Here is a 12985-nt window from a genome sequence, read left to right as displayed (position 1 = left end):
AAACTGAAAGTGCATACATGCACCTTTTTCAAGAACTGAAATCTTACGCAGCTGAAGAGGGGTTTCAATTAAACCCGAATCATATAATGACGGATTTTGAAATAGCCGTTATTAACGCGGTTAGAATTGAATTTCCGGACGCTCTTCATAACGGATGTTTATTTCATTTAGGACAAAACGTATGGAGGCGAATACAAGAGTTTGGATTATCGGTGCGCTACGGACAAGATAGTAACTTTGCTGTAAGCTTACGACAACTAGTTGCCTTGGCATATTTGCCGCCAGATGATATTCCGACAGCGTTTCATATGCTAAAAGAAGAAGTTTTGCCTCAGGAAGCAGAGCCCTTAACGGAGTGGTTCGAAACATATTACGTTTGTGGCAGAAGAAAGTCACTAGGAGGAGGAGGAACTACGATTACAATTACCAGATCACAACCTTTATTTCCACCGCACTTTTGGTCTGTTCACCAAAACAACGAACTAGGGTTGCCGCGAACTCAAAATAATGTGGAAGGCTGGCACAGGCGATGGAACTGTTTACTGAATAATGGGCGTCTTGGACTTTATGCGACTGTTCGCGAACTTATTAAGGAACAAATTAATACAAATCACATTGTTGAAAAATCGCTTTCGTGTGTGGACCAAACACCCCCGAGAAAGAAAAAGAAAAAATTACAAACTGCAATTACACAAATTTGTAGGAACAGAGACCAAATGCAATTAAAAGAGTTTTTGCGTTCTATTGCAAATTGTACATCATTTTAATATGTTCACGTTAAAAAAGATGAAGATTTACGTATTATTTGATTTAAATTATTAAAATTAAAAGGAGTATGATTGTTACTGTCTCAGTAAAAGGCATTTTTTAATGTCTTGATTCAATTGTTGATTAGCTAAGTTAGTTACATAAATCATAGTAGAAATAAGTCTTTTTTATTTCATGTTTAATTTGTAAACAAATAATAATAAACATTGTTGATTACCACTAAGTAGTTATCATTTTATTATTAGATGTGGTTTTGATTACCTTTCGATACAACAAGCCATCGATGTAGCGTACAGTCGAGGCAGAAACCCGTCGAGGTAAAAATCTTTCGAGGTAGTGATCTTTCGAGGTAATGACCCTTCGACAAAGCATACCATCGAGGTAGGGACATCGAGGTATCGAGCTTCGAGCTAACGTCATTCGAACCTGAGTACGAAACCCATGGATGTTTGTTACTCTTTCACGCAAAAACTACTGAACCGATTACCATGAAATTTGGTATGTAGGTAGCTGAAGACCCAGAATAACACATAGGCTACTTTTTATCCCAGAGTTCCCGCGGGATTGATAGGGTTTCCATGCGGACGAAGTCGCGGGCGGCCTCTAGTTTACTATAATATTAGCTAACTTTCATATTGCTGCAGCATATACACACATGCGTGGTTGTTTTACTAATTTATTAATAAACTTATTTTGATATCACCTCATATGTGTTTATCTACAAATAAAATATTTATCTAACTATGACCCATGCATTATGCCTCCCTGACAGGGTAACAATTTCTGTCCACAGAATCTGTGTTGTTCCCTACAAATATTGGACAATTTTCAGCATCAAATTCAACCAAAAAGTCTGTCATACACTAACAAGTATCATGCCCTGTACTATAAGATAGCTGTTGCCCGCGTCTCCGCCTTAAATTTCCATACATTTCATCTTATGTTATTCTAATGTCTAAGCTATAATACCGCAAAGTTTCATGAACTGTGCAGTAGTTTTTGCGTGCAAGGCTTACAAACACGCACACACGATATGGTTACAAACTTACGCATTTATTATATTAATTGGATTTCTTAAGTGATCTGCAAGTGTGCAATGGATTGAATACTAAAACTTCATTGCTGGCAAAGGTACGTATAACGACACTGGTGTAATGTGATAGACTAATATTCTTTTCCCTTCCCAATAAATTATTTTCTACTAGATTTCTGCGACTTCATCTGCTGGAACTCCGGGATAAAAATTAGCCTATGAGTTATTCTGGGCCTTCAGCTACCTACATACCAAATTTCATCGTAATCGGTTCAGTAGTTTTTTGTGTGAAAGAGTAACAAACATCCATACTGACATCATGACAAACAAATTTTTCCCATTCATCTTATTAGTAGTATGTTATATTTTAACTTAATTCCTAACAAGTCACAATGTAACAATTATTGTTTTATCTACAAAGTAAAAGTACCATCAGCTATCATCATCGGAATAATCATCAAATTGTCCTTCAACTTCCACCCATACTTTGGGATTGCACTTATTTTCATATTTCACTAATTCCACAATCGGCACTGTGTGAGCGTCCATCGGGCAGAAGTTACCTTCGGCCATCTTCTGTTTGACGTAGAACATCCAGGGAGAGAGTGAGGGTGTGGTACAGTGGAGTTCGGAACAAGGCACCCAATATTTGTCAGAGTCCCAGTCTTCAGGAGAGCTCGGAGGGTCATATTGTTGATATACTGTAAATTATTTCGATCATAAGTGGTACATAAAATAAAATATGTATATACAAACTTAAAAAAATACTGAGTAATTAAGTGTGACGACATACAAGCGCGCGCGCATCCCGTGTCTTCGCCTTTGATCTACGTCAGCGCTCACCAAGTAGGTCGCTATCCTCACGGGGCTAATTGCTGGATCGGGTGCCCATAGCTAAACCCACATCTTAAAAATTGTAAAACTACTCTTTAATTCCTAAAAAAGGTTGCCGTTTATCTATGAATTTTTAAATTATCTCTCATTACTCTTATAATTTTGTAAATATTATACTTCTACAAATAAAACATTTAATTTGAAGCAATAATCATATCATTAAAGTGTATTGTTACTAACAAAAATGAGTCAATGGTCACTGAATAAATGAATTTTATTAATCAATTAATATCAAATTAAAGCACCTGTCTTGTTGTTTTCTTCTATACTCTTCAAGAATTCCTCTTCATCATCAGTTATATCATTAGAATGCTCACTATCCTGTCTTACTCTTTCCACTTTTCTGAAATAATAATAAAAAAAATATTGATGTAGAATAGAAACAGGAATGATATTATGGCAAAAGAGTGGCAGATGACTCTTGGCAAGTCAAATAAATTTTATTGCTTATAAATTATCTTATACATTTACACACACACACACACACACACACACACACACACACCACACACTCACACACACCACACACACACACACACACACTAGCAGGCGCGCGCGCCCGCTCACTTATGTTGATATGTAATTTAATTTTGTTCTTTTTGCTTTTGTTCTGTTCAATTTGACCCTTACTATATCTGGTTCACCTTAGGTAAATTAAACATTAATTGATACGGAAGAACGGAGTCTACTGGTACAAGTATTCCATAACTTAAAAGTAGGCTTCAACACCTGTTTAAAAATTGTAAACACAATTTACCTAAATAAAATTTATTTATTTATTATTTATTTATTTATTTACATTTATTTATTTATTCCTGACATAAAATACAATTACATACAAACAATATAATGTATTAAAAAACATATAAAAATTTATATTTAATTGAAGGTTTAGTGATCAGCGTGCTTGTGATGTGTTTCGATATTTTTCTTTTTTCATTTTTCTTAATATAATTCATAAATTGAGTACTAGGATAGGATAGGGATAGGCTTCCAAACTTGGGATTACTTTTTAGGCGATGGGTTAGCAACCTGTCACTATTTGAATCTTAATTCTAGCATTAAGCCAAATAGCTTAACATGGCCATTCAGTCTTTTCAAGACTGTTGGCTCTGTCTACCCCGCAAGGGATATAGACGTGACCATATATATGTATGTATGTAATTGAGTACTGCTATTTTTTCTGTTTTACCCTTGAATTCAACTATGTTTTAAAGGCGAAACTGGGTTGGATTAATGATTAAAATTTGCAAGGAGCATTTGCCCTTTGTTAATTTATTTTACCCTTTGAGACTTCTTATCTTAGCATCATAACAATGATGACTATTGTAACAAAGACGGAAAAAATTACCTTCCATCATATCTATCAGTGATATTGATTCTTAACTTTTCCTTCTTCACCAAATACTCCTCATTGTCAGGTTCATCAAAGTAATTCTGCGCCAGATCCAACTCTTTCACATTCTGTATTTCATCAGGCACTTCATTTAAGCAATTATTGTACAAATCAACAAATTCCAAGCTTTTCAATTCAATAATTCTATCAGGTAACATGCAAAGTTCATTGTTATCCATGTGAAGACGAACTAACTTCTTCAATTTGTTAATATCATCAGGTAAGTACAACAAATTATTATAAGACAATATGCATATTTCTAATTTCTCTAAATTACAAAATTCCTTCGGTAGACCCCCTATATTATTCATTGATAGATCAATTTCAACAAGATGCATAAACATGTCTATATTTGCTTTAATATTATATATTCTAGTATTTTGTAGATTCAGCCTTTCTATATCACAGCATTTATCTAGACCTATGCATGGTATTTCTTCAAGAACGTTACAAAAGCTGCTGAAATTAGCAACTCCAAGTTCTAGTGATTTTGCTCTTTCAAATGTGCATATAAGGTCTACATTTGTATGCAATCTACAATTAGCTATTTTAATATTTGCTACTTTAACAGAATAATTTAATAACTCTTCAATATAGATATCAGTTAGTGAGTTTGTTATGTTAACATTATAATTCAAATTTAATTCTGACAGGTTTTTTGGTGATTCTAACCAAACCCAATAAGGTGGTCCAGCCAAATGGTTCCATGAAAGGTTTAGAGCCTCAATAGTATGGCAGAAACTAGGTGTATCATCAAAGTACGTAATACTGTTATATGAAAGATCCAAATGCCTTATTTTATCAAGTTTTAACACTACATTAGGCACTTCCGACAAATTGTTATGAGACAAACTCAAGTCATAGAGATTCGGCGGGAACTTAGTTTTCTCGTCAATATTCTTTAAATTCTTGTTACTTAAATCAATAATTGTGATATGTTCTGCCCAATTTAAATAGCTGCTATCCACATCCTTCGTGATTCCATTTGTTAACCCATTTTTTTCACCAGTTAATTTTTCGTCAGCTGTCTCCATTTATTTTTTAAATTTGTACCATATGGTTAAAAAATACTAAACTATTTATATCAGTTAATTTTCAATAAATTATGGCAAATGTTAGATGAAAGATAAAGAAGAAAATAAGTATAAATATTTATGTACTAGGTATTTTAGCTATCTAAAAAACAAATCATAATTACCTTCAAAATTATACTGTCACTGTCAAGACTAGAGTGGACATTGACAGTGGCAATTATTTTAACATTAAAAAAATCGAGCAAGAATGAAATGGGATCGATCTTCTTATCATAAGTAACATACATACCACAGAAATGTATACGGTTACGGTGAGGGAAAACATCGTGATGAAACCTGCACATTCAGGCAACTGGATGTGTTACCATGGATCCAATATAGGTTTACCTTCAAAGGTTGCGGAGGTCAGATTGGAGTCGCTTCGTATAAAAACCTTTTTTTTTTTACGTGTAGAAAGACCTTCGTCTACCCGGCCGGCTACGGGAAGCCGGACGGGTTATGTGGGGCTTGAACCCACTAAAACCGCACGGTGCCATCGCCTACCGCTTGTTGCCAGGAGTGTGAGCTGCCCTCGCTCATATTCCTGACGCGGCGGCCGCTTTCACGGCGGCCTCGGCTCGGCCGCTACCCGCTAGGGGAGGGCGCGTCTGGCACAAGCGCGCCTTCAACCCAGGGCCGTTTCGCCAGGCAGCGGAGTCCCGTTTCCGCCAACCGACCGGCCCTTATTGTGGGGGCAGCAGGTGCAGGGCGTATGCCCGCCTCCTGCGCCCAGTGCGCCGGCGGAGTAGGTATGGGGAGGTCGAACGTGTCCTCTCTCACCCTTTCCGCCGCCTCTTTGCGAAGCATGACGCTCTCCGCAAAGGTCTGCACTGCTGTCCACGACCTCTCGCTGTCGACCATCTGTCTCACGACAGCCGGCAGAGAAAGGTCGTCCCCTTCGTATAAAAACCTGACTCAGCCAATCTAGTCTAATAAATAATCTATGAAATACCCCGGGCTCCTATACAGAGTGGTGAGGATGCAACCGGGACTAAAGCCAGGAGGAATAAAAAGATACATAATATATCTAGTGATTAAGATTTCTGTTCATGGCACTTTTGATAAATGATCCCTGAAAAATTGATGAAATATAATAAAATTGATATTTCATTATTTTTTTTAATAAAAATTGGCGTAGATTTACTGCTATACTATTACAAGCAGGGTTAGGTTCCTCTGTTCCGGGTCGATAGGAAGGAAGTCGTTCGAAGTAGTTTTCCGACATTTCCAGTTTTAGATCCCAGATCTTACTGGGGAGAGTGTAACCTGGATATATATAGGAGGATTCATCACCAACGGTGGTCCATTCTACCATCAATTTTATATAACTACAGCAATCGAGTCCCAAGGAAACTATACCATGAACAAAGATTGTTTTAAGAACATGATATAGTAGTTGTTACACGTGATCAAAACCGCTATGAAATTGCTTTTTCGTTCTTATCACATTTTATTTATAAACATTCTGACGTAACGCCCGTTTAGTCCTAAAGTTGTGTACTTTAAGAGGCTTATTTACTAAACTTCCGGCTTTCAATCCATCTGAAGGAAATTTCAGAAGACAGCCTTATTCGGCGTTAGTCTTAGTAACAGAAATGGTTGTTAAAAAATGCTGTTCCCTTCAGATAATTTCGATTTCAATGTTAGTAATTTTCAGTTCAATAGTGAACGCCCAAAGTCGTGATGATAAATCAGCAAGCAGAAAAGGCAAAATGGGTGCGTATCCGTAAAGTTCTATACTTTTCATACCAATAGTGCCTATCGTAACTATTATATTCCAATACCAACAACTTCCCAAAGTTACATTAGGCTCAATAACTAAGGTCTTTTATCACCAAACAGTGATATAGTAGATTAAAAGTGGTAACCATTAGGACTGCTGCTACTAATAAACTTTTTTTACAGAGCAGTTCGGTTCTTTAAGATAAAACAGCATTTGAGATGTAGTAAGTAGTAACTTACTCTCAACTAAGTACCTTATAATTCCTACTATGTACCTAATACTATAAATGCGAAAGTAAGTTTGTTTGTTAGGTATCTCTTTAACCAATTATTTTGACTAATTATTATTTATTATTTTGTATGTTAATAATTTAGCTGATAAGACTCAGACGGGGACTCTGGGTAATGTGATCTCTGCCATCCAGAACCTGCCAACCATGGACCTTGGCAAGAAATTCAGGACTCCATGCAAGACCGGCAACCGATGTGGAAAGGTCAGATTCCTTGTACATAACATAACATACAACCACGTCTATATCCCCTGCGGGGTAGACAGAGCCAACAGTCTTCATAAGACTGCTGACAAAGACTGACAAAGGCCACCTTCCGCTGCTTGGTCTAATGATAGAATTGAGATTAAAATAGTGACAGGTTGCTAGCCCATCGACTAAAAGAAGAATATCTAATCCTTGTATACTAACACGTCTATAACGATTTATATGGAGACAAAAGGCATAGATAAAAGTTTACATTACATTTTTGTCATGCTTAATCCATAGTATTCTTATGTACTTGGAATAATTATCGTTTCGTTTGACGTTTCACGAAAAAAATGAGTCCCCCATCCGCCCTGGTGACGGGACGTCGACCCCGGTATTTTGATCCCGGCACAGAATGAAGTAGACGGTATGAATGATTCTTAACCGTCCGGATGAGAGTAACCTAAAAAAATATTTCCCATAATTCTCACTTTGTCAAAACTGTATTATAAGTAGTTAATAAGGCATTAGGATACCCTTAACAAATGTTGGGATTGTGTGAAGTCAAGCTTTTAGCTATCTATCAGAAACATCCCCAATTTCATCAAGGTATAAAAGATTTGCCTTGTAGTTTTAGAATAGGACTACATTTTCGTAGATGGCGTAAAAGACAATTGAGGGAAGTATGCAGAGATCGTGGCAAGTGGAAAGAGGTAGTCTCTGCCTCCACCTCCGAGAAAGAGGCGTGATTTTATGTATGTATCATACATACATACATAAAATCACGCCTCTTTAATGTTTTCTACAGGTAATAAAAAGGCTGATGGTTTCAAAACTGGCTCAGCTTGAGAACACAATTATGGGCATAATGAAAGAGCTCGCGAAGCTGCCCCCGGGATCTCGTCTGCCGGACAAGTTCACCAAGACAGAGCCTGTGCAGTTGCTTTTGGATCAGAATTATAAGTAAGTATACAAGAGCTGTGTCGGATTTGAAGAACTTTCCGTTCTGTTCTTGCCTAGGTAGTTTGTAGTTTCCAACTTTTTGGCAAATTAGATATAACCCCAATAATATTTGTTGAAATTGTATTTGGTGTGTGGTTCCCGGCACCAATTGAAAAAAGGAATAGGACCACTCCTTCTCTCTCCATGGATGTCGTAAAAGACGACTAAGGGATAGACTTATAAACTTGGGATTCTTATTTTAGGCGATGGGCTAGCAACGTGTCACTATTTGGATCTCAATTTTATCATCAAGTCAAAAAGCTGAGTGTGGTCAATCAGTCTTTTTAAGACTCTGTTTAGCCCGTAGGGGATATAGACGTCTCCCATTGGGGTAGGCAATGACTATGGATTTCTACTTGCTACGATCCTTACATAACACTATTGAATGTTATTAGCATTAAGTTAATCTATACATACATACATACATACATAAAATCACGCCTCTTTCCCGGAGGGGTAGGCAGAGACTACCTCTTTCCACTTGCCACGATCTCTGCATACTTCTTTCGCTTCGTCCACATTCATAACTCTCTTCATACAAGCTCGGCGGTTTCGGGTACTTTTGACCTGACCCTTTACCAGGACGTCCTTAATTTGATCAAGATACGTTCGTCTAGGTCTTCCCACTCCGACCTTTCCCTCCACACTCTCCTTGTATATCTGCTTAGTCAACCTGCTTTCATTCATCCTCTCCACATGACCGAACCATCTTAACATACCCTTTTCTATTCCTGTAACTACATCTTCTTTCACATCACAACATTCCCTTATCACGCTGTTCCTTATCCTGTCACTCAATTTCACACCCATCATACTCCTTAACGCTCTCATTTCCACTGCATTTATTCTGCTTTCATGCTTCTTTTGCCATACCCAACTTTCACTCCCATACATTAATGTCGGGACCAACACGCCCCTGTGCACAGCCAGTCGAGCCTTTTTGGATAGTTTCTGACTGCTCACAAAGGCATGCAAAGCTCCATTCACCATGTTCCCCGCGTTCACTCTCCTTTCAATATCACTATCATACTTGCCATCTGATGTAAACTTTGATCCTAGATATACAAACTCTTTCACTTGCTCCACTTTTTCTCCTCCAATCAAAATATTACATGCTGTCATTTCTTTCTCCATTTCAAAAACCAGTGTTTTAGTTTTACTTACGTTCACTTTCATTCCTTTCTCTTTTAAAGCTTCATGCATACAGTTTACCATCTCCTGTAACTCCTCCGCTGATGACGCCAGTATAACCTGATCGTCGGCATAGAGCAGACATTTGACGAGTAACTCATTCATCCTTAATCCACTTTTAGACTCTTTCAAATCTGTCAAACAGCTATCCATAAATAGGTTGAACAGCCACGGTGACGCAACACATCCTTGCCTAACGCCTTTCTCAATCTTAAACCACTCAGTGTGCGCTCCGTTTATCCTGACACAAGCACTCGAATCCTCATATAAGGATTTCAGTGCTCGTATTAAGAGACTGCTCACCCCATGCATAGAAAGTGCTGACCACAATTCATTCCTCTCAACTCTGTCATAGGCCTTTTCCAGATCTACGAATGTGCAATAGACTTTTTGACTCTTGGCCAAAAACTTTTCGGCTATGCACCGCAAGGAAAAGACCTGATCAGTACATCCCATTCCCTTTCGAAATCCCGCTTGAGCATCCCATATTTTGTCATCAGTTTCATTCCTGACTCTATTAATCAATACCTTAGCATACAATTTGCCGACGACGCTAAGCAGGCTTATACCACGATAATTTTTGCAGTCCAGCTGTGACCCTTTTCCTTTGTAAAGTGGCACGATAACAGCCTTACACCAATCTTTTGGTACTCGGCCGCTTCTCCAACACAAATTGAAAAGGCAGTACAACTGACTAGCTACTACGCCTTTTCCTGCTTTAAGCATCTCGACCGACACTCTATCACACCCAGCAGCCTTTCCCGCTTTCATACTCTTAAGTGCTTCCACAATTTCGAACATTTCAATTTCGCCTTCCATCTCATTCTCTTTTTCTTCGCTATAGCAGAAATCTTTCTTATTTCCTTCCTTTTTTTCAAATAAACTTTCAAAATAGTCCTTCCATATCTTTAGTACACATTCTTCTCCTTTCACAACGCTACCATCCTGGCATCTGATCCTAGTCAGCTCTCTGGTTATAGTATTTCCTCGGGCTGACCTTACGGATTTCCAGAATACTTTCAGATTTGACTGAAAGTCTTCTGATAGCCTTTTATCAAAATCCTCTTTATACTCTTCTTTCTTTCTAATCACAGCTTTCTTAACCAAATCTTTCATTTTCTTATATTCCTTACGTGCTTCATTCACATCTTCATCTATAACCTCTTGCATTCTTAAGTTAGCTTTTGCTGCTAACAAATCCAGCCATGCTTTCTTCTTTAATCGCACAAGTTCTTGCACATCTTTACTCATCCACGCATTTTTGTGATTTTTTCCTTTCCTTCTTCTACTTACACCACACACTTCAACAGCTACTTTCACAATTCTTTCTTTAAATTTCTTCCATCCATCTTCAATATCGCTCATTTCCTCTAAATCTTCAAATTCATCCTTCAGTCTATTATTATACTTCTTACCTACATCCATATCTTGCAAATTTTCTACTTTTACTCTTTCCAAAGCGCTGGTTTGCTCCCTTACCCTGTGCCGCCAGCGATTGAAGATACCCCTTATCCGGGATATCACCAGTAAATGGTCCGAGTCAATGCCAGCACCACGATATGCACGGGTATCCAGCACTTTGTTCTTCAATCTTTCATCTACAATCACAAAGTCTATCATACTTTTTAAAATACCTTCCACTCTTGTGTAGGTGTGGATCTCTTTATGTTGAAACATTGAGTTCGACACAAAAAGATCCCACTCTAGACAAATTTCTAATACACTTCTTCCATTATCATTCACCTTTTCGTCACCAAACGCACCAAGCACCTTTTCATATCCATCACGCTTTACACCCACCCATCCATTAAAATCACCTAACATAATAATCTTCTCATTTGGCTTGGTAACTTTCAATACTTCTCTTACACTATTCCAGAACTCCTCGTTTTCGCTTTTTGCTGATGTTGTACCCCTCGAACCCACATCCCAAGGTGCATAAACACCTAGGACGAAGATCCGAGTGATTCCAACTTTCAGCCTAATCCATAGAAGACGAGGGCTGACACACTCATACTCATTCACGCACTCAGCCATTCGTGCAGAAAGAATTAGACCGACCCCTTGACAGCCACGGCTGGTACTGGAAATTCCAGACCAATACGCCGTGTAAGGGCCGTGCTGCGTCGCGTCGCATCCTTTCCGCTTCGTTTCATTCACGCACAACACATCCAAACGTCTTTCATCCATCATCTGGCATACTTCCTCAATCTTATCCTTCATTCCTCCTCTTACATTCATCGTCGCAAAGCGGCTTTCAGCAGACCGCATACCGCTCCCGCCGGGAACGAGACGTGATGGGGTGCGGACACCATCGCCGCCATTTATATGCTTTTTAAGGTTCATAATGCGATTCCCACGAGACGCTAGGGAAAAATTTTGTCCGCCCCAGCAGAGCCCCGCATGCCAGGGTAAGGCTAGCCATTACCTGGGGGTCGCCCAACCCCATGGCGGAAGTGGCACGCTCGAGACTAGGCTCGCCCCTAGCCATGCATCCATCGGCGCGGCAGACCTTAGATTGGCAGGGATTTACATTAAAGAGGAATCCCAAGTCTATCCCTTAGTCGGCTCTTACGACATCCGTGGGAAAGAGATGGAGTGGTCCTATTCTTTGTAATGGTGCCGGGAACCACACGGCCTTAACCACAAGTTAATCTATTGTGCTTTTAAGGCTCAATAAAGTTTGCTTTCAGGGAAGATGTATGCATGGACAAGCTGGAGTCGTGCCTGAAGGAGGACAAGAGGAGAAAGAGGATCCTTAAGAAGCTGTTCTTCAAGAAGTATAATTCTCTTAGACAAGAGCTGATTGGCTATGGAGGCCGTCGGCTGTGGGGTGGGGAAGGCAACTTGTTTTATAAGTAACTTATGATTAGTAGATATTAAAAATATTGCTAGGAATCACTGTTTGTTTTTTTTTCAACCTTGTTAGCGATGGGCTAGCAACCTGTCACTATTTGAATCTCAATTCTATCATTAAGCCAAACAGTTGAATGTGGCGTACCAGTCTTCTGAAGACTGTTAGCTCTTAGACGTAATTAACTATGTGTGTTGATAGATGTCTGGGTTTTGGATGTTTATCTATATGAGTATTTATTATAAAATATAGTATCGTTGAGTTAGTATCTCGTTACACAAGTTTCGAGCTTACTTCGAGGCTAACTCGATCTGTGTAATTTTTCCCGTATAGGTTATATTTATTTATAAATTTATTAGATCACAGTGATAAGTGCTGCTGAATCACCACATATTAAAAAGTAAAGTCCCCCAATTTTCTTTGTCTGTTTGTAGGTATACGCTTAGCTCGGAAAGCGTTCCTATTCGAAATGGTGGTAAGAGGGTTTGTGTCTTCGTCTATATCTTTAAATGCTACCCGTGCGTTATAAAAAACTAGCTGTGCCCGTGACTTCGTCCGCGTGGAATAGTTATT

At 38.6% G+C, this 12985-nt stretch overlaps 2 protein-coding genes across 2 annotated transcripts; one reads left to right on the top strand and one right to left on the bottom strand.

The window, feature by feature from the left end:
- Window positions 1-1215: 1215 nt before the first annotated feature.
- Window positions 1216-5238, bottom strand: LOC106142381 (leucine-rich repeat protein soc-2 homolog). The gene is made up of 3 exons (XM_013344122.2): window positions 4047-5238; window positions 2941-3038; window positions 1216-2502 (listed from the first exon to the last, which is right to left on the bottom strand). The coding sequence occupies exons 1-3, from the start codon at window positions 5123-5125 to the stop codon at window positions 2234-2236; spliced, it is 1446 nt and encodes a 481-aa protein (XP_013199576.1). The 5' UTR covers window positions 5126-5238; the 3' UTR covers window positions 1216-2233.
- A 1401-nt stretch (window positions 5239-6639) lies between these two features.
- On the top strand, window positions 6640-12420 carry LOC106142443 (uncharacterized). Its single transcript, XM_013344191.2, has 4 exons — window positions 6640-6880; window positions 7262-7380; window positions 8174-8328; window positions 12252-12420. Exons 1-4 carry the CDS (start codon window positions 6760-6762, stop codon window positions 12418-12420), a joined length of 564 nt encoding a protein of 187 aa, XP_013199645.1. The 5' UTR covers window positions 6640-6759.
- The last annotated feature ends 565 nt before the right edge of the window (window positions 12421-12985 follow it).

The sequence above is a fragment of the Amyelois transitella genome, chromosome 12 (genome assembly GCF_032362555.1).
Source record: "Amyelois transitella isolate CPQ chromosome 12, ilAmyTran1.1, whole genome shotgun sequence".
Lineage (NCBI taxonomy): Eukaryota > Metazoa > Arthropoda > Insecta > Lepidoptera > Pyralidae > Amyelois > Amyelois transitella.
Note: the sequence above shows the minus strand (reverse complement) of the source record. Positions and strands in the feature narration are given on the sequence as shown.